Here is a 26,829-nt window from a genome sequence, read left to right on the forward strand (position 1 = left end):
AAGGGCCCCAACCCCCTCTCTGGGATTTGTTTTATCCTCAGAAGCAGCAGGCCGCAGCCAGCACTCCCCCACCCTGGGAGTGTCACTTTCACTGTGACGCGCCTGCACGCATGCACATTGGTCTGTGGATACGTATCGGTTCAGTTGGCCACGGCTGACAGAGAGGAATGGACCTGCTGACCGTGCGGTGTGCACGCCTAGAGGGAGCAGTACTCGGCGATGAAGAGAGACCTGCTGTGACGCTGTCTGTACATGCTGGGGCCCTGGCTGTAATCTTATCTTATCCTACATTGAAGTCGTTGCTGGCACATATACAGATAATGGGGGCCATGTCTGGGCTGGCTGCTGGTACAGATGGGGAGCTGCCTTGGGGCCTTGATAGCTGCTGGTACAGATGGGAGGCTGCCTTGGGGGCCTTGATGGCTGCTGGTACAGATGGGGGGCTGCCTTGGGGGTCAATATGGCTGACTGGGCCTGGGCTCATTGTTGGCTGCTGGCAGTGGCAGTGTGGCACAGGTACAGATGGGGGGGCTTGGGCCTGCTGCCTTGGGGCAATATTGATGGCTATTGGCTGCTGGGCTGGCACAGGTACAGGTGGGATTAAGTTTCATTAAATAATGTGTTTTCTTATATTAAAAACCTGTAATGGTAAGGGGGGAAATGCTAATAGTGGGGGGGGGGGCGCTGATTGGAACCCTTGCCTAGGGTGCCAAACTACCTTGGCCCAGCTCTGGTCCTATGCTCCCTGTGTGCAATGCTCTGCCTCCCCTAAGGTGTTTAAGCATGTGCTGGGGGGACTCTGTGTTATCCACGGGAGAGGATGAGGCATATGTATTTAAGGGTATGTCTTAAAGTGATACTGACACTAAAAAATTATTATTCAAAATATTACTGTACATCAAAATCAAATCAAAAAGTTACCTATGTGTGTTTCATACTCTGCCTGCCCTATGCTCTCTGTGTGCCATACTCTGTCTTCCCTATGTTCCCTGTGTGTGCCATACTCTGTCTGCCCTATGTTCCGTGTGTGTCCCATACTCTGCCTGTGGAGCATAAGCCTGGAATTTGTTCTGGGGGTTTGTTAGCATTTGAAAATTATTGTTAAACTGTGGGCCCTAAGTTGTTTAAGCATGTGCTCTGTGTTATCCACAGGAGAGGACGAGGCATATGTATTTAAGGTTATGTCTTAAAGTGATACTGACACTAAAAAATGATTATTCAAAATATTACTGTACATCAAAAGTTACCTATAGCTCAAGTAGATCGTTTTTGTACTGATAGGGCTGCTTTTGTAAGTAATTGTTACTTGAAGTAAACCTGACTGTTTTGCAATCCTGACTGTTCCTTCTCAACATGTCAGATTTTCTTATGCTAACAGATTGCTGAAGCTCAAATATGGCAGCCCCCTTATAGAGGAACATTGGGGGGGGATCAGATGGGTAATGTAAAAGCATTTGCAAATACTTATGGCAAAATTATAGATAACATGCAAAGACAATATTATGATAGATATAAAAAAAGGTTTCATTTCTGGTATCTCTTTAATATGACTTATATTTTTCACAAAGGAGTGCTAAGTGATATCCATGCAGTGAGCACCAACCATTTGTTTTTTTTGGTGTGTTACCACAATTAATGTGGACATGGTCTTAAAAGTTCTTGTGGTAGCATGGGTGTGGTTTAAAGTTTGTGTGGTTTAAAAACAGGGAGTGGCTAATACTGTTTTTTCTTATTATCCATCCACCACGTAGGCCAGAAAAATTCTGGCCCTCAGTACCACAGAAGCTGGATAGCACTGACTTAACAGAAATGAGAGCTGCACATTTCCAGGTTGATTCTATACATGGTTCCAATCGGGTTATCTGTTGGTCAAGATTATATTTATGCATTGATGTGGTCACAGCGGGGGATTATAAAACAAAGTGATTCTTTGGTGCAACATATGCACACATCATTCTACAGTTTTAATTTTTTGAAAAGTGTCCAAAAATGTATACAATACAACCTGTATGTGTATGGTCAACAAACATGTTTAATCCTTGATAGATATAAATGTGTTAATAAAATGGATTATTCCGTTAAGAGGACTTGGTATGTACCGCAGTGTGCCTCTCCTTCTCTTCTCATTTGGATTTCCTTTACTTGTTTTTTTAGATGTTAACTGCCCTAATCCTGTGGTGCCCAATTCAAAGAAATTGTCAGGATTTATGGGTCCATATAAACTGAATTATGCTGTTAGATTTGAATGTCACAAAGGTTTGCAAATGAAAGGATCAGACACTATAACATGTGGTATTGATAGTCAGTGGAAGCCACAAATTCCCAGCTGCCTCCGTAAGTATTAATTTTGAATATACGAAAAGGCAACTAAATATAAAACTTTTGGTATAAGATGTGGTTCTTTATTATCATTGTGTTGGATCAGTGGTTTCAGAAAACTTGGTAGTAGCAGTGGTTCTGTGTATGTATTCTATGTATTCTATCCTATGGATTTTTTTATATGGATTTCTTTTGTGTATTTTTAGGTGTCAGCTGCTCAATGTTCCCTCTAAGCTGTGCGCTCATGCGCACACACATAAGTTTTGATGCCACACAACAAACTGTGGTGTGCAAAGAATTTTGTGAGAAAAAAAAACATTTTGTCTGACCTGCGCACAAAGTTTTTTAAAATGTGCACACAAGATTAAAATGTGCACACAAAATCATTTTTTTTTGCGCACATAGCCGAGAAGGAATTAGAGCAAACATTGCAGCTGTCCAATGCCTAAATTGTATACAATACAACCTGTATGTTTATGGTCAACAAACATGTTTAATCTTTGATAGATATAAATGTGTTAATAAAATGGATTATTCCGTTAAGAGGACTTGGTATATAACGCAGTGTGCCTCTCCTTCTCTTCTCATATGGATTTCCTTTACTTGTTTTTTTAGATGTCAACTGCCCTAATCCTGTGGTGCCCAATTCAAAGAAGTTGGCAGCATTTATGGGTCCATATAAACTAAATGATATTGTTAGATTTGAATGTCTTAAAGGTTTTGCAATGCAAGGATCTGACACTATAACATGCAGCATTGATAGTCAGTGGAAACCAGAAATACCCAGCTGCCTCTGTAAGTATTCATTTTTTATATATAAAAGGACAACTAATGAAAAAAACAACATACAGCAGAATGTTATGTGTGACTGGCTGATGTAAATCTAACATTTAATCCCAAACTAAAGCACACTTTACTGTTCTGGATTTCAGTTAATTAGAAGTTGGTTCCAATAACTGCATGCTACAGGGCTACAAAAAAAACTTTGATATGGTAGACTGCACTGATTTTTAGGCAGTGATGAATTGCACATCTGTACGCTTGTGCAAGTACAGGTACTCTAAAATGTGCACAATGAAGATATATTTACACAATTGTCTAAACACACTCTTGCACTTTCACCTGGTTGCCTATTCATCCATCCTGCCTTCTCTGATGAATGTTGTGCAACTGCGCCTATTGAAGAAGGGGAACCGTGGAGCTACTGCACATAGTAAAGTTACTTTACTATTAAGGGCTTGGTCTTGTTCCATTTGTAATGCCCATTGCTTCAGTTTTGAGGTGAGTTTTCAGTTTTGGAAATGTCACCAAAATCACCAAATGTAGGAAAGCTTTACGACTTGATACTTTGGATTAGAAAGACATGTATACGCAATTTGGATTCGAGGGAATGTGTACTTTCCAAAAATATATGGTATTCTGGGTTGAACGTACTTTTTTGTACCTTTATCCCTCAAAAATGCTGTAAATGTGTTGATTTTGCAGTATCTGGAAGTACAGAACTGAAAGCTCCTATCGGGTGTCTTCATTTTGAGGCCCCTATATGCGTACTTAGGTAAATCAATACATTTTGGGCATCAAACTGTTCAGTGGACTGCTGGCATCCAATTTTAGGGTGTGTAAAACTTGGTACCTATTGATATGTGGGAGATAAGATGCTTCAAACTGGAAGTTTTTAGATGATTTTTGGAAATGTGGGAGTCTGTAAAACCGGCTAAATACTTTCCTGTGCTCTATGCACTCTCCAACTTAAGTCTCCAGTGGGTCTGAGCACCAAACTGGAATAAAGGGTTCAGATGTCAACCAAGGAGAAATCGTCGAGGAGTTCCTGCAGTGCTGACTATGATATGTCCCTTCTCTGGGGTACATTGTAGTCTTGAACATCGAGGGTGGAATTAAAATCATCCACATAATCAAGGCTCCATATAGGCTGACAAACTTTCAAAGAACCACGTCCTCTCCGGTCCAGAAGTTGGTGCATACACGTTTATCAGATTGCATATGCTATTCAACTCCCAGACATGGAGATGCAACATATGGCCTTGAACACTCAGACCTCTGGCTGGAAGGATTCTGAGAACAGAGTCACCACCCCACATGATATCCATGTAAGATGATGAAAAAGTCCCTGCCCTTCCACTCCAAATGCTTCAAGCTCTGGAGTAGTATGGGTCTCTTGAAGGAAATTCACAGAGCACCTTCCTTGGCAAAGAAAGGAGAATACCTGAAACACTCACAAAGGCTCCTGACAGCTATTTGTATTAAGAGTGCTTTTACTCAGCGTCATTAGTGTGTGTTGATAAGTGTTTTAGCCCTCACACAGGTATGGAGAGAAAAGCACTATTTGCAGATTTTAACGATACAAAGGTATTCTGCTGTTCCATAGTTCTTGGTCTCTTTTATAACCCTGATGTATTAATAGTGATAGATAGATAGATAGATAGATAGATAGATAGATGGATAGATAGATAGATAGATAGATAGATAGATAGATAGATAGATAGAAGCCACATAATGCCACTTCTCTGGAGCCATATGCAACTTATTTTGCAATTTAACACCAACAGTGCTTTTAAGAAAAGTTCTCAGTTTCTCAGCAGGGAGGTGCAGAATGATTTGCTACACCTGTGTCAACCTCCCTTTTGATGTCCTCCATGTTCCTAGACTCTTCCTGGCTGAGGAATACACAATTTCTCCCCCTTGTTGTATTTTGATGGTCTTTATCCTAAATGTTGCAGGAGTAGGATTAGAAGCACCCTTGGTTGGGAGACCCTGCAATGGCTGAGGTGTTCCTTCGATTTCACTTGGAACACCTTCAGAGGTATTTGACTGAGGGATAGCAGATGGAATCAGTTTCTCAACAACAGGGGGAGCTTTAGAGGCTCAATAGGCAGCCTCTGCTCTTTCTACTGCCTCCTGAGCATCCTGGATGCAAACAACACTGGGATCAGTGCAAGGCAAGGGAGGAGAGATCTGTGCATGTACAGCAGGCCATTCAGGGCTATTTTTTTCAGAGACTGTTTGGGTAACTTTCTCCATATCCACTGCTCCAGCCTCATCATCCAGCCTTGCATTCTCATCTGCAGGATTCTGTATAGGGGTTATCCCAATATTCTCTATAGAAACAGCTGTGACAATGGGGGATGCAGTGCACTTCACTTCCTCTGTGCTGTAAAACAATTTACACAGCACTCCCTCCAACAGAACAAATGATCCCTTAATATTATCGTGACCCCAAAGTGCATTTTAAAGGAAATAATGTGTCCTGTCTGCTATCCTTGCATCCCAAGGGCATTTTAGATATGTTTGACTTTTTTTCCCCAAGGGCTTGCAGGTGGGGGCACAATAAGGGGTCTGGTAGGAAGGGGGGCATATTAGATAAAACTACCCCTTCTAGTGGTTCTACAGGGACATAACTCCCCCCCCCCCACACACACACACACACTATGATAACCCTCTGCACCAGTGTATGTACTACGGTTAGTGCATGGGCAAAGATTACATCTTTCCCAAACATTTTGCTGGCTGTCACTATTGCAGAGGGTCCTACCACATCAGTTGCAGCCTTTATATACACTCTATGGCATGAGCCCCTGACATTACACCTGATGCCATGCTTCCTTGTAAGCTGCTCTACCCTAGCAGTGGCTTGGCTTAAGTTGCTGCCGACAGCTACTGGCTGTGCAAATGTTTTCCACAGGCATAGGTCACATTGGCTGCAGAAGTAGAAGCAACAGGTTTTTTTTTACATGGGCTCTGACTTATAATTATGTTGCAGAGTTACAGACAGGTTTTCCAGGCCCTTTACCTTTAGGACCCTGAGGTATTTTTTTAATAATTTTGCTTATTGTTCCCTCCCATTATTTTACAAAACGACCCACAAAAAAGGAAGCCTAATTCAATTAATAAACAAAAAGTAAATGCTAAGGTGAAAGGCTTTTGAAAGGCTTTGGCAGGGAGAAGGTTAATGTGAACAGGTGCCTGGGAGTTTCACTGCCACAATATAAAAGTGCTTTAGCTGAAAAAGGAAATAAAAAATGCAAGTGAAACTGAAACCTGTGGTAAAGGGGTAGGGAATCTGTCAGTGAGTTTGTAGCCTTCTGGGTCAAAAATAAAGTAAAATAAATCAACCTCAAAACTCCCCAAAATTCACACACCAAGTAGCCAACACCCTCACATACCGAACCATTGGCATTGGAACCGGGGGCCACAGGGGCCGTCCCCTCCCCCCAGAATTTTCCTCCTCCAGTTGGAAAATTTTTTTTTACAATTTTTTTTGCCTTTTTTTTTTTTTTGCTGCCGTGTCTGGGTTGGCCGGTGCACCTCCTGTACCCGGAATCAACTAGTTCTGTTACTGGCTTCAGAGCAGCATGGCGTTGGCGCGTCGTACATGGTGCAACGCTGGCCTGTGCGCGCCATGCTGGCCTGTGCGCGCCATGCTGGCCTGTGCCTGCTGCATTTGTGACTGACTCCTGAGAATCCTCCTGATCTGCAGCCGACTGAGATTCAATTTCTACCTCTCCACCAGGCAGATTTCCTAGTCCTAGGTGAGGGTGAGTGGCTGCCAATTTGTCAATGCATTATGTATTTATACATGAAATTGCCCCTTTGCCATCCTGCGATTGGTTTTGGTGGGTATTTATACATGGACTTGCACTGTGCCATACTGCAATGGGTTCTGGGGGGTATTTATAGTATGGAATTCCCCTGTGAGAGATATTAGAATTTTTCACATTACTAATGCAGTGACTGCATGGCTTTCCCTAATACAGGTTACACAATGCTCCAGACCTACAGCTCCTCATACCTTGCATTTTGGCAGAGCAATAGAGTAAGGCAGTGAATGGGGAGGTGCTAGAACTCATAATAGGCTTCGAGTGCCTGTGCTCACTGATTATTATACTGACTATAAAATGCATTCTTATACCTATACCCACTTTGTTTTATTGTATATTGTGCTTGGCCTGCCAGTATTCTCTCTAGCTTACTGCTTGTGGTGCCATTGTCCATTGTTGTCTATGTATGTACTGTATTTGGCGTGCCAGTGCGCTCTGCTTCTTACTATGTAATGTTCTTTATAGTGCTTGTGATGCCTTCTCTTTATTATGTTCTTGGTAGATCAGTGCCTACTGCTCCTTTGTATGTCTTTTGAGTATCTCACAGTCTCTGCATGTAATGTACTTTAGGGGACAGAATCTTTTTCCCCATAATGTGCTTGTAGTACCAGTATTCACAGCTAGAGATGTCGCGAACTGTTCGCCGGCGAACTTGTTCGCGCGAACATCGGGTGTTCGCGCTCGCCGGAAGTTCGCGAACGTCGCGCGCCGTTCGCCATTTTGGGTTCGCCATTGTTGGCGCTTTTTTTTGCCCTCTCACCCCAGACCAGCAGGTACATGGCAGCCAATCAGGAAGCTCTCCCCTGGACCACTCCCCTTCCCTATAAAAACCGAAGCCCTGCAGCGTTTTTTCACTCTGCCTGTGTGTGCTGAAGAGATAGTGTAGGGAGAGAGCTGCTGCCTGTTAGTGATTTCAGGGACAGTTGAAAGTTTGCTGGCTAGTAATCGTTTTGATACTGCTCTGTTATTGGAGGGACAGAAGTCTGCAGGGGTTTGAGGGACATTTAAGCTTAGGTAGCTTTGCTGGCTAGTAATCTACCTTCTACTGCAGTGCTCTGTATGTAGCTGCAGTGGGCAGCTGTCCTGCTTCTGATCTCATCTGCTGACTGCTGCAATAACAGTAGTCCTTGTAAGGACTGCTTTTATTTATTTTTTTGTTGTTTTACTACTACTACTACTACTACTATAAGAGCCCAGTGCTATTAGTCTAGCAGTGTTGGGGAGTGGGACTGGTGTGCTAATCTGCTGCTCCTAGTAGTTCAGCAGCACCAACTTTAATTTTTTTTTTTTAATATTCATTTTTTTTTTATTTTACTTTTTTTTATTTTACTACCGCTGTAGTAGTGTATAAGTTGACCTTTTAGGCATTATTTGCCCTGTAGGCATTATTTGCACACTGTTTTCTTCAACCCGCCATCTAGCTGTGTGACCTTGTTCACATTCTGTCTAAATATCCATAATATTACCGTCTCCAGAAAAAACACCGGAGTGACTTTTTTCAAGCAGCCATAATATATTTTACGTAATCCGTATCCACCGCTGTAGTAGTGTATACGTTGACCTTGTAGGCATTATTTGCACACTGTTTTCTTCAACCCGCCATCTAGCTGTGTGACCTTGTTCACATTCTGTCTAAATATCCATAATATTACCGTCTCCAGAAAAAACACCGGAGTGACTTTTTTCAAGCAGCCATAATATATTTTACGTAATCCGTATCCACCGCTGTAGTAGTGTATACGTTGACCTTGTAGGCATTATTTGCACACTGTTTTCTTCAACCCGCCATCTAGCTGTGTGACCTTGTTCACATTCTGTCTAAATATCCATAATATTACCGTCTCCAGAAAAAACACCGGAGTGACTTTTTTCAAGCAGCCATAATATATTTTACGTAATCCGTATCCACCGCTGTAGTAGTGTATACGTTGACCTTGTAGGCATTATTTGCACACTGTTTTCTTCAACCCGCCATCTAGCTGTGTGAACTTGTTCACATTCTGTCTAAATATCCATAATATTACCGTCTCCAGAAAAAACACCGGAGTGACTTTTTTCAAGCAGCCATAATATATTTTACGTAATCCGTATCCACCGCTGTAGTAGTGTATACGTTGACCTTGTAGGCATTATTTGCACACTGTTTTCTTCAACCCACCATCTAGCTGTGTGACCTTGTTCACATTCTGTCTAAATATCCATAATATTACCGTCTCCAGAAAAAACACCGGAGTGACTTTTTTCAAGCAGCCATAATATATTTTACGTAATCCGTATCCACCGCTGTAGTAGTGTATACGTTGACCTTGTAGGCATTATTTGCACACTGTTTTCTTCAACCCGCCATCTAGCTGTGTGACCTTGTTCACATTCTGTCTAAATATCCATAATATTACCGTCTCCAGAAAAAACACCGGAGTGACTTTTTTCAAGCAGCCATAATATATTTTACGTAATCCGTATCCACCGCTGTAGTAGTGTATACGTTGACCTTGTAGGCATTATTTGCACACTGTTTTCTTCAACCCGCCATCTAGCTGTGTGACCTTGTTCACATTCTGTCTAAATATCCATAATATTACCGTCTCCAGAAAAAACACCGGAGTGACTTTTTTCAAGCAGCCATAATATATTTTACGTAATCCGTATCCACCGCTGTAGTAGTGTATACGTTGACCTTGTAGGCATTATTTGCACACTGTTTTCTTCAACCCGCCATCTAGCTGTGTGACCTTGTTCACATTCTGTCTAAATATCCATAATATTACCGTCTCTAGAAAAACCACTTGAGTTACTTTTTTTCAAGCAGCATTCATATATTTTACGTAATCCGTATCCACCGCTGTAGTAGTGTATACGTTGACCTTGTAGGCATTATTTGCACACTGTTTTCTTCAACCCGCCATCTAGCTGTGTGACCTTGTTCACATTCTGTCTAAATATCCATAATATTATCGTCTCTAGAAAAACCACTTGAGTTACTTTTTTTCAAGCAGCATTCATATATTTTACGTAATCCGTATCCACCGCTGTAGTAGTGTATACGTTGACCTTGTAGGCATTATTTGCACACTGTTTTCTTCAACCCGCCATCTAGCTGTGTGACCTTGTTCACATTCTGTCTAAATATCCATAATATTATCGTCTCTAGAAAAACCACTTGAGTTACTTTTTTTCAAGCAGCATTCATATATTTTACGTAATCCGTATCCACCGCTGTAGTAGTGTATACGTTGACCTTGTAGGCATTATTTGCACACTGTTTTCTTCAACCCGCCATCTAGCTGTGTGACCTTGTTCACATTCTGTCTAAATATCCATAATATTACCGTCTCCAGAAAAAACACCGGAGTGACTTTTTTCAAGCAGCCATAATATATTTTACGTAATCCGTATCCACCGCTGTAGTAGTGTATACGTTGACCTTGTAGGCATTATTTGCACACTGTTTTCTTCAACCCGCCATCTAGCTGTGTGTATTATCGTTTCCAGAAAAACCAACTGAGTTTTTGTTGTTGTTGTTGTTTTTTTAAAAATAATGCCAGGCAAAGGCAGGCCGCCACGCAGAGGCCGTGCTAGGGGCCGTGCTGCTATGCAATCCTGTGGCCCTAGCAAATTGCCCAGTTTTAAAAAGCCAATGACCCTGAACTCCCAAAATGCTGAAGAGGTAGTTGACTGGCTTACACAGCACACCCCATCCTCTACCGTTTCTAACTTTACCACAACATCCTCCTCATCCTCCACTGCTATGGCCACCCCACGTAACACTTCCTCCACCACCGGTGCCCCTTCTTCACTGGGGTCAGAGGAGTTATTTTCCCATGAGTTTCTTGAACTGAGTAATGCGCAACCATTATTGCCAGAAGAAGATGAAGGAGATGAGGACCTTACACCAGATTTAATTCTGGCAGAGAACACGATAGAGATGGACATAATGAGTGATGAGGAGGAGGTCCCCGCTGCTGCTTCCTTCTGTGATGTGTCAGAAGAAATTGATGCATCTGAGGAGAATGATGATGAGGAGATTGATGTTTTGTGGGTGCCTAGTAGAAGAGAGCAAGAGGAGGGTAGTTCAGATGGAGAGACGGAGAGTCAGAGAGGCAGTAGGAGAATAAGACTTAGAAGAAGCAGGGAGGACAGCCCGCAGGGATCAGTAGGGCAACAACATGTATCGGCACCTGTGTTCAGCCGGCCAACGCACCCGCCATTGCCGCCAATACCGCCAACTCCGCCAACTTCTACTGTTACCGCCAGATCGCACACTTCCAAAAAGTCAGCAGTGTGGGATTTTTTTAATGTGTGTGCCTCTGACAAAAGCATTGTAATTTGCAATGAGTGCAGTCAGAAACTGAGCCTTGGTAAGCCCAACAGCCACATAGGTACAACTTCTATGCGAAGGCACATGAGCGGCAAGCACAAAGCACTTTGGGAGCAACACCTCAAAGGCAACAGGCAAACTAAAAGCCACACTCCTTCTGGTCCAGCATCTTACTGCTCTACCTCTGCTCTCCTTGACCCGTCTGAACCACCCTCCACTCCGCCTTCCACCTTGACCACCTGTTCCCATTCCCAGTCATCTGCCACCAGCCAAGTTTCTGTGAAGGCCATGTTTGAGCGTAAGAAGCCAATGTCTGACTGTCACCCCCTTGCCCGGCGTCTGACAGCTGGCTTGTCTGCACTCTTAGCCCGCCAGCTTTTACCATACCAGCTGGTGGACTCTGAGGCCTTCCGCAAATTTGTAGCAATTGGGACACCGCAGTGGAAGGTACCCAGCCGCAATTTTTTTTCTAAAAAGGGAATACCACACCTGTACCAACATGTGCAGAGCCAAGTTACCGCATCTCTGTCACTTAGTGTTGGGCCAAAGGTCCATATGACTACTGACGCATGGTCCTCCAAGCATGGTCAGGGCAGGTATGTCACCTACACTGCCCACTGGGTGAACTTGGTAATGGCTGGGAAGCAGGGAATGGGTAGCTCAACAACAACAGTGGAGTTGGTGTCACCACCACGGATTGCACGCGGTTCTGCCACCACCTCTACTCCTCCATCGCTCTCTACCTCGTCTTCTTCTTCTTCTTACTCTGCTGCTGGGTCCTCCTTCTCCTCCTCCACACCTGTGCACCCCCAGCTCCCCCTAGGCTATTCGACGTGCCAGGTACGCCGTTGTCACGCTGTCTTGGGGATGACGTGCCTGGAAAGCAAAAACCATACCGGATCTGTACTCCTGTCATCTCTGCAGTCACAGGCCGATCGGTGGCTGACCCCACACCAACTGCAGATCGGAAAAGTGGTGTGTGACAATGGAAGCAATCTGTTGGCAGCGTTGAGACTAGGCAATTTAACACATGTGCCCTGCATGGCACATGTGTTAAATTTAATAGTCCAACGTTTTGTCTCCAAGTACCCAGGATTCCAGGACGTTCTCACCCAGTCCAGAAAGGTGTCGGCCCATTTCAGACGTTCCTACACAGCCATGGCACGCCTTGCTGACATTCAGCAGCGCTACAACATGCCAGTCAGGCGTTTGATTTCTGACAGCCAGACTCGCTGGAATTCAACGCTCCTTATGTTGGAACGTCTGCTGCAACAACAAAGGGCCGTCAACGAGTACCTTTTTGAACTGGGTGGTAGGACTGGATCTGCACAGCTGGGGATTTTTTTCCCCCGTTACTGGGTGCTTATGCGCGATGCCTGCAGGCTCATGCGACCTTTTGAAGAGGTGACAAATATGGTCAGTCGCACCGAAGGCACCATCAGCGACCTAATACCCTTCGCTTTCTTCCTGGAGCGTGCCGTGCGACGAGTGACAGATGAGGCTGTAGACCAGCGTGACGAGGAGCTGGAAGCGCGCGATTTCTGGTCGGAATCACCAGAACGAACCCAGGCACCTGCTGCAACGCAGGGAGAGGTGCCAGAAGTGGAGTCAGAGGAGGAAGGTGGCTTTGTGGAGGAGGAGGAGGAGGACCAACAGGAGCAGGCTTCCCAGGGGGCTAGTGGTGACCTTTTGGGGACCCCTGGTCTTGTACGTGGCTGGGGGGAGGAGACCGTGGATGATGCAGTCCTTGATAATGAGGAAGCGGAGATGGATAGCTCTGCATCCAACCTTGTGAGAATGGGGTCTTTCATGCTGTCATGCCTGTTGAAGGACCCCCGTATCAAGAGGCTTAAGGAGAAGGACCTGTACTGGGTCGCAACGCTACTAGACCCTCGGTACAAGCATAAAGTGTCAGAAATGTTACCAACATACCACAAGTCCGAAAAGATGCGGCATTTACAAACCAGCCTGCAAAACATGTTGTACAATGCTTTTAAGGGTGATGTCACTTCAGGAACTCATCAACATTCCAGGGGCAGAGGTGCCAGTAATCCTGCCACGAGCACACCTGCAAGGACAAAGCCCTTTGGCCAGTCTGTAACGTCAGACATGCAAATGTTTTTCTGTCCAAGGCAGCGCCACAACCCTTCTGGATCCACCCTCAAAGAACGCCTCGACCGGCAGGTAGCGGACTACCTGGCATTAACTGCAGATATCGACACTCTGAGGAGCGATGAACCCCTGGACTACTGGGTGTGCAGGCTTGATCTGTGGCCAGAGCTGTCACAATTTGCCATGAACCTCTTGTCTTGCCCAGCCTCAAGTGTGCTCTCAGAAAGGACCTTCAGTGCAGCAGGAGGGATTGTAACTGAGAAGAGAACTCGCCTAGGTCACAAAAGTGTCGATTACCTGACCTTTATTAAAATGAATGAGGGGTGGATCTCGGAGGGTTACTGCACGCCGGAAGACTTGTTCTGACTTCTATGCAGCTGTCCTTCTCTTCAAGCCTCATGACTCCACACACAGCTGTCCTTTAGCGTCCTCCTCCTCCCTCCGCCACCGTTACAAACTAGGGTGCAAACCCTACTGGTTTAATTTTTTCTGGCCTCTGTGCTTCAGTGGCTGCAACCAAAAAAACTGGGCAAACAATGTCTACAAGGTCAACGTATGGCAAAAAATGACTATTTTCAGCATTTATATGGCATATTTTTTCTGGCAACTGTGCTTCAGTGGCTGCGTCCAAAAAAATGCATATTTTCTGCATTTATATGGCATAATTTTTCTGGCAACTGTGCTTCAGTGGCTGCGACCAAAAAAATGCATATTTTCTGCATTTATATGGCATAATTTTTCTGGCCTCTGTGCTTCAGTGGCTGCAACCAAAAAAATTTATATTTTCAGCATTTATATGGCATAATTTTTCTGGCCTCTGTGCTTCAGTGGCTGCAACCAAAAAAATTTATATTTTCAGCATTTATATGGCATAATTTTTCTGGCAACTGTGCTTCAGTGGCTGCGACCAAAAAAATTACTATTTTCAGCATTTATATGGCATATTTTTTCTGGCCTCTGTGCTTCAGTGGCTGCGGCCAAAAAAACTGGGCAAACAATGCCTACAAGGTCAACGACGTTGACCTTGTAGGCATTGTTTGCCCAGTTTTTTTGGCCGCAGCCACTGAAGCACAGAGGCCAGAAAAAATATGCCATATAAATGCTGAAAATAGTAATTTTTTGCCATACGTTGACTCAACGTATATGGCAAAAAATGACTATTTTCAGCATTTATATGGCATATTTTTTCTGGCAACTGTGCTTCAGTGGCTGCGACCAAAAAAATGCATATTTTCTGCATTTATATGGCATAATTTTTCTGGCCTCTGTGCTTCAGTGGCTGCAACCAAAAAAATTTATATTTTCAGCATTTATATGGCATAATTTTTCTGGCAACTGTGCTTCAGTGGCTGCGACCAAAAAAATGCATATTTTCTGCATTTATATGGCATAATTTTTCTGGCCTCTGTGCTTCAGTGGCTGCAACCAAAAAAATTTATATTTTCAGCATTTATATGGCATAATTTTTCTGGCAACTGTGCTTCAGTGGCTGCGTCCAAAAAAACTGGGCAAACAATGTCTACAAGGTCAACGTATGGCGAAAAATTACTATTTTCAGCATTTATATGGCATATTTTTTCTGGCAACTGTGCTTCAGTGGCTGCGTCCAAAAAAACTGGGCAAACAATGCCTACAAGGTCAACGTATGGCAGTTGTTTAAAGAGAACAGTAGATTACTAGCCAGCAAAGCTACCTAAGCTAAAATGTCCCTCAAATCCCTGCAGACTTCTGTCCCTCCAATACAGAGCAGTATCAAGCAGATTACTAGCCAGCAAGCTTACTATCATCTGTCCCTGAAATCACTAACAGCTCTCCCCCTACACTATCTCTTCCAAGCACACACAGGCAGATTTTTCAGATACATTTTTGCCCTTGATCCCCCTCTGGCATGCCACTGTCCAGGTCGTTGCACCCTTTAAACAACTTTAAAATCATTTTTCTGGCCAGAAATGTCTTTTCTAGATGTTAAAGTTCGCCTTCCCATTGAAGTCTATGGGGTTCGCGAACCGTTCGCGAACCGCTCGCATTTTTGCGCAAGTTCGCGAATATGTTCGCGAACTTTTTTTCCGACGTTCGCTACATCCCTATTCACAGCTCTCAGTTAAAATTGTGCATGTGGTGTTAATACCTCCTTCCTGCAGTGCCAGACTTCTAGCAAATTTTGCCCCCACTGCTATGGTTTGATTTTCCTGAAAATTCAGTGAAAGCACACGGGAAAGTGGGTGGAGTCCAAAGGGAGTGGTCAAAAGGGAGCGTGGCCAAAATTTTGCCGCGGCGCATTGCGCAATGCCTACGTTCTGTTTCATGCCCCCCCCCCCCGCAAAAAACATCTTCTACTGCCTATGCATCACACGCAAACTAAAAATCCTCCCTTACAGGGGAATTTCTTTGCTTAATTTGAAATCAAACAAAGAGCTCACTTTTTTGTGGCTTGTGCAGAACTGATAGCTCGTATGGGGTGTCTTTATTCTGGGACCCCTATATGCCACATACTTAGGTAAACCAATACACATTGGGCATCAAACTGTTCAATGGACTCCTGACGTTGATATTTAGGTGTTTTACCTTGGTACCTAATGATCTGAGGGAAATATGATGCTGGAGACTGGAAGCTTTGAGGTCACAATTTTACAATTTTTGTGATTTTTTACAAAATGATACATTTAGGAAAGAATTTCAACTTTGTACTTTGGAGTACATAGCTATATTTACCCATTTTGAATTCATCAGAATCTGTTATTTCCAATAATGTGTAGTTTTCTAGGGTAAACATACTGTTAGTGGAATGTTTGGTCTTGAATTCAGAAGTATGCAGTTTTGTGGAGCGGTGCATTGGAAATTTGGTAGTGTACTGCTTGGAGGTTTTTACCTATACAAGTGATAAAAATTTATAAAAGTATATATAAAGTCATTCGGGAGAACTTTCCAAATCTGCTGCTGTGCATAGAATAAATTACTTTTCTGATATATGTGTTTGTATTATGGGAAACATGATTTTGTTTATTTTTTTTTAGACACTTAGAAGCCTTTATCTTTTTACAGAAGTGGAATTACACCAACATTCTAGCATATTTTGAAAGCATAGGTTCTCCTGAACCCCCCCCCCTCAACTAAGTCAGTAGCCACACCATCAGCAGACACAATGTGACCAGAGCACTTTTCATTTGTCTACTGACATTTTGACAAAAAGGCTCATATAGGCTCAAAAGCAGTTGAGCTTATATGAAAAATGTCTTAGTAGTTGCGCAGATTAACACCATTGATTAAAGGTACTTGAGTCAAAAGCTGCTCCTTATACTTCCTAACTAACTATGGTGTGGGGAAAAATTAAAACCCAAAGTTTTTCCATCCAGCCAACCAAGGTGGTTAGTATCTTTCATACTATGTATGATACCACTATGCTTCTATATAGTATCGTGCTCATGGGCAGGCAGCTACTGAATACTGGTGAAAATAATATATCACCTGTAATGGGAGATGCAGCATGCCAATTATATTTATAAATATCCCAATCGCTTTCATTGTTTCTTTTACTTCACAGATTTAAACTGTCCATCTCCACATGTCCCACATTCAAAAATGCTTTCTAAACTAATCGGTCCATACTTGCCAAATTCTACTCTAAGATTTCAGTGTGTCGAAGGTTTCAGCATGTATGGATCTGACACTGTGATGTGCAGTTCTGAAGGTGTATGGGAGCCATTATTACCCAGATGTCTTGGTATGTTATTTTATGCTATCCACCTGGAATGTACAATGTAAGCCAATAATATAATTTAATGCTGCTTACTGATATGCACTACAATGGCTTAACCATTATGGTTCAGCAATAAAGCACAAAGTTGTGTTTTGCTGACCCCTTGATTTCTGGCTCATGGGCAGGAGGAAAAATTGAATACTGGAAAATTCCCATAAACAATAATGGTTATAATACTGGTGCAATTTTTCAAAAATGCAACAGTGAACATTTTCAAGCAATAATTAAATAATCAAATAGCTATGCATGGTTACTCACTTAAAGCATTTATTAGTGAACAAACACCACAGCAGGTAATTACAAATTAGTAAAAAATAAACTCATATCATACTGCATGGCAGCATCTTCCCCCTGTCTGCATACCTCATGTTAGCCACTCCTTCCTGACGCGTTTCGCACCATTAGGTTTCTTCATCAGAGGAGGTGTGGCTACTCTAGGTCATATCCCTTATATACCTGCCCAATTGTTCTATACAGATTACAGAATCAGTAATTTAAGATATTTTATTATATCCATTTTACAGGGCCATACTCCATACCTGGACCCTTACTTTCTTAAACCTGGATAGATTAATATTCTCTTATACACTTTCATCACAACTACCATGGGGAATATCAAGTGTAGGGAGTATTTACAAGGGATACAAACCCATATATTTTTTATTGTCTTATTACAATTTTGTTAATAATTGCACTACCTATACACACACTCTACTGTAGCAGTGTTCTTTAATAAGATGTACTATTATAGCACATCATATCTAATAAATATACACAATTCCAATATATTAATCTAAAATTCATGTGCTCATTAATTGCAAGAGCGCAACCAAAATGCCCAATTATTCTTTAAAACAAATCAGACCTCCAAATTTATACTTACTTAAATTTTTTTTAAAAATTTAATTCCAAACTGATGTAAAGAATGGTTTTAATTCAAAGTGAATCTGAAAATCCAATTTGACTCTAGTTTTAATAATTTAGTGCTCAGATTACCCCCACTTTTTTCATCCACAGTATCAATCCCAAACATATTTTATTTTTTGTGTAGATCCTCCAATGCCAATGTGGTGCGACTCACATAAAGGGCACCACATTGGCATTGTACTGCATATATCACAAACTTAGTGGAACAAGTTATAACTTTTCTTATCTCATATTCGTGACTCTTATTTTTGTTGCTAAACTTAACCACTTTCTTCCTATTATTATTTTTGCAAACTACATAGCATCTACTTAGCATCTACATAGCATCAAAATCCTTTCACACTTGCCAGCCATGTTGTCCTTTTTTGACTTTTTCGTAATCTGTTAGGGGCAATTTTATTTGCTAAAGATTTAACTTTTCTGCTTACCACCATTGGAGTTAACTTTAAAGACTGTGTAACCGGATCTACATTTAAAATGTTCCAATTTTTCAAAATACTTTTCTTTACTGCTCCGTACTGCAAACCATATTCTAAAATGCATCTTACCTCTGCACTAGTGATGTGCGGGTCGAGAAATTCTCGACCCGCACCCGACCCTAACCCGCACGCTCCCTACCCGCATCCGACCTGGGCCCGCTGCTCCCCTTTATTTATAGACCCAGCCCGCCCCGCAGTGACATCACAAAAGGGACGGGGCAGGCGGAAGTCTATAAATTCCGGTGCCGGAAGATAGTAGTACTAGGTTGCACCCGCCCGCAACCCGCGCATTTCGTCCAGGGGTCGGCCCGCGGGTCCCGCGGGCCTCGGGTCGGCCCGCACATCACTACTCTGCACCTCTTTCAACCCCTCCTTTATTTTTTACCTTAAATTCTTTTCTATTTCCCTTTTCCTCTTTTGTATCTTTTAACTTTTCTATTTTCTTCATAGCTTCATTTAGATCTGTTTTTGTATATCCCCTTAGGCTTAATCTTTCACATTTTTCTTGGCCTGTTGGTAAAAAACTCTCTAAACAATTATGGTGTATTCTCATTAGCTAAGCATAATAAATGGATTTCATTGTATGAGAAGAATGAAAAGTGTCATTCCTCAGGACTGTATTTCCAGCTATTTCTTTCCTATATAATTTAGACATTACCTTACTACCTCATACATAAAAGGTCAGATCTAAAAAGTCTATATTTTCTGAATGATGCTGCATGGAAAATGTAATATCATATGGGTTATCATTTACATAGTTAAAAACATCCTCAATAGAACCGCTCCATATCATGATGACATCGTCAATGTAGGGAAACCACCTGACAATGTCATCACAATAGAGAATATCTTTCCCATAAATGAACTCTTCTTCCCACATTGCCATAAAAAGGCTGGCAGATGAGGGAGCGAACTTCGCCCCCATAGCTGTGCCTGTGATTTGTCGATAGATTTGCCCATTAAAAGACATAATATTATGGGACAGTATGAACTCAATTGCATCTAACAAAAAATCAATTTGTAACCTAGATGGCAAAAACCTATGCAAAAAATTGTTTTTTCAACCTTAATCCGCTCTTTTTTTGCATATTTGCTCATTATTTTGTAATTTAATAAGTGCCTTTTTTTTGCTTATTGCCGATATTATCCTTATATTTACAATGCATTCTATCACTTTTTTGTACATTGTGATTCCACTACCAGGTGGTATGGGTGGTTAAAACGCAGAATTTTGTTTTAAAGTGCTGTGGACAATCAAATTACCTCATTAACAACATCTTCAGAGTAATTTAAACCACTTTCAATTGTACAATCTTCCATAGATTCTACAATTTCACATTCGTGTGTAATAAACCCAAGCACTGCCTCCTCTGTAACTATCAAGTTTTCTGAAGCATTTACCCTTTTACTATTATCCTTCTCTGCAAAATATTTTTAAGGGCAATTTTTCTAATACATTTTTGTACATCTACATATACATTGAAATAACTAATTTCTGCAGTAGAACAGTAATTTAATCCTTTCTTCAAAATATTGATTTCATCTGTAACTAGTTTATACTTCAACAAATTCATAATATGATCACCATATACATTTGTTTCAGTATTAGGAATTTCATTTTTTCTACTTAATTCATGGCTATAAATCACACTATTGCAGTTAGTAAAATTAGTTTCAAATAAATTAATTTCATACGCTGTGAATTCCCAATTCATTATTGTTAATAGTATCAGTCAATTTATTTTCCATGTAATTCAAGGAAAAATCTTGTTTCCCAATTGGATTCTCCCTCTGTAAATCAGAGCTATCATAAAGATAATCCATATCAATTATTTGGGACATTTTTCGATTATCTACAGTATAGTACTAATTGCTTTTTTGGTTACCATCAGTAATGCAGTCTGTCCAGTCTCATTTATATAGTCACATCCATCATTATATAGATTGCAGTCACTCACACTGGCTGTATTAGCGGGACAGGATTTGAAGGCCAGCTTGGCAGATGTATAAATAAGCTGTATGAAATCCCCCATCTGATTACCCACCACCTCATACAAGGTTTGGGTTGTCTCATCGATCTGCAAGGCACATTGTGCTCTCTTTAATTTCCTGCCCTTCTTTCCTCTCTGTGACTTTGGCTTCATACCGTGCTCCTCCCCAGCTTGGTCCTCCAGATATGGCACCCCTGCGCTGCCATATCATAGTTCCGGGTGCGCTCTGCACTCGGGGTGATAACCTCATGCTGTTGCTCGTGGGTACTTGATGCGTCACACTCTCTGCCATCTTTGCCTGCACAGGGGACGCCAGATCCTTGTGGCTCTCTAAGAAACTTGCAGAGATGGTAAAGGATGAATCATATGGAAGAGCACTGGGGCCAGCAAAAAAAAAAATTATGGTGAATTATGACTTTTAAAAGTCATACTTATGACTTTAAATCTCATAATTATGACTTTTAAACTCATAATTATGACTTTAAAAAGTCGAAATTATGATTTTTAATCTCATAATTATGACTTTTTTCTCGTAATTATGACTTTAAAAATACAAAATTATGATTTTTAATCTCAAAATTAGGACTTTTAAATCTCATAATTATGACTTTAAATCTCATAATTATGACTTTAAAAAGACGAAATTATGACTTTAAATCTCATAATTATAACTTTTAAATCTCATAATTATGACTTTAAATCTCATAATTATGACTTTTAAATCTCATAATTATGACTTTAAAAAGTCGAAATTATGACTTTAAATCTCATAATTATGACTTTTAAATCTCATAATTATGACTTTAAATCTCATAATTATGACTTTAAAAAGTCGAAATTATAATTTTTAATCTCATAATTATGACTTTAAATCTCATAATTATGACTTTTAAATCTCATAATTATGACTTTAAAAAGTAGAAATTATGACTTTAAATCTCATAATTATGACTCTTCCGTAGTTATACTGTTGAAAGTCATAATTATGAGATTTAAAGTCATAATTTTGACTTTTTAAAGTCATAATTATGAGATTTAAAGTCATAATTATGAGATTTAAAAGTCATAATTATGAGATTTAAAGTCATAATTTCGATTTTTTAAAGTCATAATTATGAGATTTAAAGTCATAATTATGAGATTTAAAAGTCATAATTATGAGATTTAAAGTCATAATTATGAGATTAAAAGTCATTATTTCGACTTTTTAAAGTCATAATTATGAGATTAAAAGTCATAATTTTCGACTTTTTAAAGTCATAATTATGAGATTTAAAGTTGGATATGAACGGAAATAGAAGTACCAAACTAATGCTAATTAAGGTGATAACAAAGCTATCCTGGAAAACCCCTAAAAAAACACAACACAAATTACTTTTTGATTTACACCATTCTAGGAGAAACCTGCCTGGAGCCTGTAAAAGCTGCTGCAGACGTACTTACTGTTTAAACTCATTTCATATTCATTATCAGTAAATGTTCTGTTTTCCAATTGTAACCTTTCAAATAAAAAGTCAAACCATTAAAGGGATAATCTAATAAATGGCCTACAGCAGGTAGCATTATACATTATTAGTGTGTAGGTTAACTACTGGTTAAAAGGTTCCTAGGTCAAAAACGAATAGGAAATTATTATATTTATAGGTTAAAATAGCTTTATCTGTTGTGTGTTACTAATATAGTTGCGTCTTGATAAATGTTACACATGTCCTATGGCCATGCAATAAAATACAATTGAAAGCCAGGGCTGCTCCAGCCTAAGGTGGTATGTAGCAGGTAAACAGGTGTGACAAACAGTAGCCTCTGGTAAGTTTGACAGCAGAATTTTCATTTTAAGATTAAAACTTTTTAACATGGTTGCAATAGCAATGTGCCCCCTCCTCGAACCACTCTAGCGCAAAAGAACTCAGGCAACAGAAGCCTCTGGGGAGCCCCTGCATCAAACAATGAATTACAGTTATCGGATATTTAAATGGAAACCCATTATTCAGAAAGCTCTGAATTACAATAATGCCATCCTCTTATAAAGTCCATTTTAAGCAAGTAATTTTCATTTTTTAAAAAGTACTTTATACTTGCTTTGAACTAAGCTGCATAAGTGTATGTTTTGGTGACAAAACAAACCTAATAGTTATTTCATTTTTAAATATTTTTTTAGCAGCCTTACAGTATGGTGGTCCAAATTATGGTGATCCTTTATCCTGAAAGCCCCAGGTCCCAAGCATTTTAAATATTAGATCCTATACCTGTAGTACTTGGACTTATTTTTTATTTTAATTTAACCTTTGTTATCAGGGTAAAATGTGAGACTCCTTGCAATATATGGCAACATATGACCAATCTTCCCACAGGACAATCAGCCAAATGGTAATACAGGTTGGACTGAATGGCCAAATAGCACTTATCTATAGCTCCACTGGTTTAACCACTCAGATTACTTAACAGAAATGAGACCTGAGCATTTCCAGGCTGACTGATACTGCAGATTCTATACATGGTTCCAATCGGGTTATCAGTTGGTCAAGTTGATGCATTTATGTGGTCATAGCGGGGGATTTTTTGGTGCAACATATGCACACATCATTCTACAGTTTTTTTGAAAAGTGTCCAAAATTGTATACAATACAAACTGTATGTGTATGGTCAACAAAAATGTTAAATGTTTAATCTTTGATAGATATAAATGTGTTAATTACTGGATTATTCCATCAAGAGAACTTGGTATGTAACCACAGTGTCACTCTCCTTCTCTCATCTGAATTTCCTTTATTTATTTCTAGATGTCAACTGCCCTAATCCTGTGGTGCCCAATTCAAAGAAGTTGTCAGGATTTATTGGTCCATATAAACTGAATTATGCTGTTAGATTTGAATGTCTTGAAGGTTTGCAAATGAAAGGATCTGACATTATAACATGTGGTATTCATGGTCAGTGGAAACCACAAATACCCAGTTGCCTCCGTAAGTATCCATTTTGAATATATTAAAAGGCAATTAAATATAAAAATAGAATTAAAAATAGAATTAAAAATAGAATTTTTTGGTATAATTTCTGTATTATCAATGTGCTGGATCAGTGTATTCAGAAAACCTGGTACGTAGCAGTGGTTCTCATGTGTATTTTTCTCATATGGATTTCTGTTGTTAATTTTTAGGTGTCACAAAGAATTTTGTGTGAAAACTCAAAATTTAGCTTTTATTCTGACCTGCACACAAAGTTTTTAAAAATGCACGCGCAAGTTTAAAATGTGCACACAAAATAATATTTTTGTGCACATAGTCAAGAATTAGAGGGATTGTATATGTTATAGTTTTGAAGGATAAATTTCATTCCACAATACAATTATTTGCAAACAAGTCTGGATTTGTGGCAGGCCACAAAGGCCAGGTCTACGGCGGCATAAATTAAGGGGCGGTAACTAACTTGATTCCAGAGCGCTAAGCACTAGGCGATTGATGCTTTGCTACCAAAACTATGTGCATGTGCGCAATTCTTTATGCACCAAGGGGCGCCAAAGGACGCTGGCAAATGGGCGCCCTGGGGTGAAATCCAGCCCTGTTTGAAAAAGACTTTGGGGCAAATTCACTAAGCGCCGAAGCGCAGAACGCTAGCGTCAATTCGCTAGCATTGGGCATTTTCGTTACTTCGCAAATTCACTAACGAACGCTGGTGTAAATTCGCTAGTGTTACTTCGCACCCTTACGCCTGGCGAATTTTCGCTACGGACGTAACTACGCAAATTCACTAACGCGCGCAGTGTACTGAACGCTACCATTTACGCTAGACTTCCTTCGCCACCTCAGACCAGGCGAAGCGCAATAGAGTAGATAGGGATTGCTTCAAAAAAAGTTCACATTTTTTCTAAGTCCCAAAAAACGCTGGCGTGTTTTCTATATTATAGGTGATAGGCTGAAAAAGATCGAAACATTTTTTGGGGCTCCCCTCCTTCCCCCCTACATTTCCTAACTCATGGCAACTTAACTATACAGTGGGCACATGTGTAGGGCAAAAAAAAAACATTTTATTTGATGTTTTGAAGGTTTCCCAGGCATTTGTAGTGATTGTACGTATTCCTCCATTGAAATCTGAATTTGGCGCTGTATGCAAATTAACCATCGCTAGCGTAACTTCGCTTTGCTTAGCGAATCAACGCTAGCGCAACTTCACAACCTTACGCTACCCCTGTGCGCAACTTCGGATTTTAGTGAATTTGCGGAGCGCTGGCGAAACTACGCCTGGCGAAACTACGCCTGGCGAAGTGTAGCGAAGTGCGGTGAAGTTGCGCCAGGCGCAACTACGAATCTTAGTGAATTTGCCCCTTTGACTTTTAAATACAGTAGGATGATTTTCCATTCTTGGAATTCAGTCATTTCAAGATCTAATATTATTTTGTTAGTTCTGTAAGTTGAAGAATATTAGCAACTAAGTCAGTAGCCACACCATCAGCAGACAAAATGTGACCAGAGAACTTTCATTTATCTACTGACATTTTGACAATAAGGCTCATATAAACTGAAAAGAAGTTGTGGTCACAGAAAACTTTTGTAATGGTTGCATAGATTGATGCCATTCATTAAAAGTACTTGAGCCCAAAGCTGCTCCTTATACTTCCTAACTAACTATGGTGTGGGAAAAAATTAAAATCCAATGATTTTCCATCCAGCAAACAAAGTAAGGTGGTAAGTATCTTTCATACTACAGTATGTATGGTACCACCATGTTTCTATATTCTGTAAAAATTGTGCTCATGGACAGGCAGTTACTGAATGCTGGTGAAAAGAATATGTACCTGTAATACATGTAAGCATGTCAGTAATATTTATTAACATTATACCTTTTTTGTTGTACTAAAAAAATCTTTTTTTCTCAATCACTTTCATTGTTTCTTTTACCTCACATATTTAAACTGTCAATTTCCACATGTCCCACATTCAAAAATGCTTTCTAAACTCATCGGTCCATACTTGCCAAATTCTACTGTAAGATTTCAGTGTGTCGAAGATTTCAGCATGTATGGATCTGACACTGTGATGTGCAGTTCTGAAGGTGTATGGGAGCCATTATTACCCAGATGTCTTGGTATGTTGATTTATGCTATGCACCTGGAATGTACAATGTAAGTCAATAATATAATTTAAGGGGGGCGTGGCCGGCATGAGCTTGTGAGAGGACATGCGTCCCGTAGCTCCTGCATTGATCCTGAACTTATCCTGTTTTAAAGTGCACCTTAAAGTATGAAATTTGCACCGGAGCCTGTACCAGATAGAGGTGAACCTATTCTGCCATTATGAGGAGGAATTCTGCAATTAAAGCCTCAGCAACTGCTGTGAAAAGGTCTGATCGTAACTCCGCAAATAGCCAAGATGGCATTGGCCCCATATCGGAGACCTCTCCCTCCAAAACTAAGGTGCTAAGAAAGCGGACGTGAGTGCCTCTGCGGCCAAGCGCTTGGAAGTTTTTGCACATGACCCGACTACTTCTGCCCTCAGCTCCCCTGCAGACGAGACAGACCTCCCACCCGACAGTCCACCGTCCTCCCCTCACTCACCGGCCATAACTGCAGGCCCGGATGACGAAGCGGAACCTTCCCTGCTGGAAATTGCGCATATTATGAAACAACATCATGCGATGCTGGTTGATAAAATAGACGGTCTTAAAACAAAGTTTGCCACGGTGAAACAGGACATTTCTAAACTGAGAGACCGTACCAGCTAGGCGGAGCGCAGGATTGGGGAGTTGGAGGACATATGTGACCCACTGGGAAAAGGAGCAAGGAGGCTGTTAAGCGCATACAGGCATTAGAATTTAAAACGGACGACCTCGACAATCGCCTGCGCCGTAACAATATACGGCTGGTGGGAGTGCCAGAGGGAGTTGAGGGTAATGCGATGGAAACTTTTGTGGAGCAGTTTCTGCTAACACAGCTCGGAGAGAAGGCCTTCTCATCTATGTTCCTGTAAGGGCCCGAAGGCGCAGTTGGAGTGTGGACCAAGGCGGAGGCAGGTAGTCACCGAGTTCGTGGTACAAAGGGATCAGGCAGGAGAATAGTCGAGGTACAGGCAAAGGGTTCGATCCAGGCAGCAAAGGGTCAATCCGAATAACAGGCAAGGTAGGTACACAAGAAATCAGTCAATAATACAACACCCAGGAATCACGAAGATGAACCTATACTTGGGCAAGATCTGTAATGTCCAAGGGGTTTAAATAGGCAAAGTTTGGCACCAAGATTTGGGCGCGATGATGTCATGACGCTGACGCCGGCGTCAAGACGCTATCGCCGTGACGCCGACGCACATTCTGACGCTGGCGA

The 26,829-nt window shown here is 41.1% G+C and overlaps 1 protein-coding gene across 2 annotated transcripts in view; it reads left to right on the top strand.

Annotated features, from left to right (window-relative positions):
- Nucleotides 1-26,829, top strand: part of csmd1.L (CUB and Sushi multiple domains 1 L homeolog) — a 90,618-nt gene that overhangs the window by 37,140 nt on the left and 26,649 nt on the right. Inside the window, 4 exon segments of one of the 2 annotated variants that reach the window (NM_001114809.1) lie at nt 2,155-2,334; nt 2,935-3,114; nt 16,907-17,086; nt 23,300-23,479. In NM_001114809.1, the coding sequence (NP_001108281.1) occupies nt 2,155-2,334; nt 2,935-3,114; nt 16,907-17,086; nt 23,300-23,479 (720 nt within the window). 2 annotated transcript variants of the gene reach the window in all.

This window comes from Xenopus laevis, chromosome 2L, assembly GCF_017654675.1.
Source record: "Xenopus laevis strain J_2021 chromosome 2L, Xenopus_laevis_v10.1, whole genome shotgun sequence".
NCBI lineage: Eukaryota > Metazoa > Chordata > Amphibia > Anura > Pipidae > Xenopus > Xenopus laevis.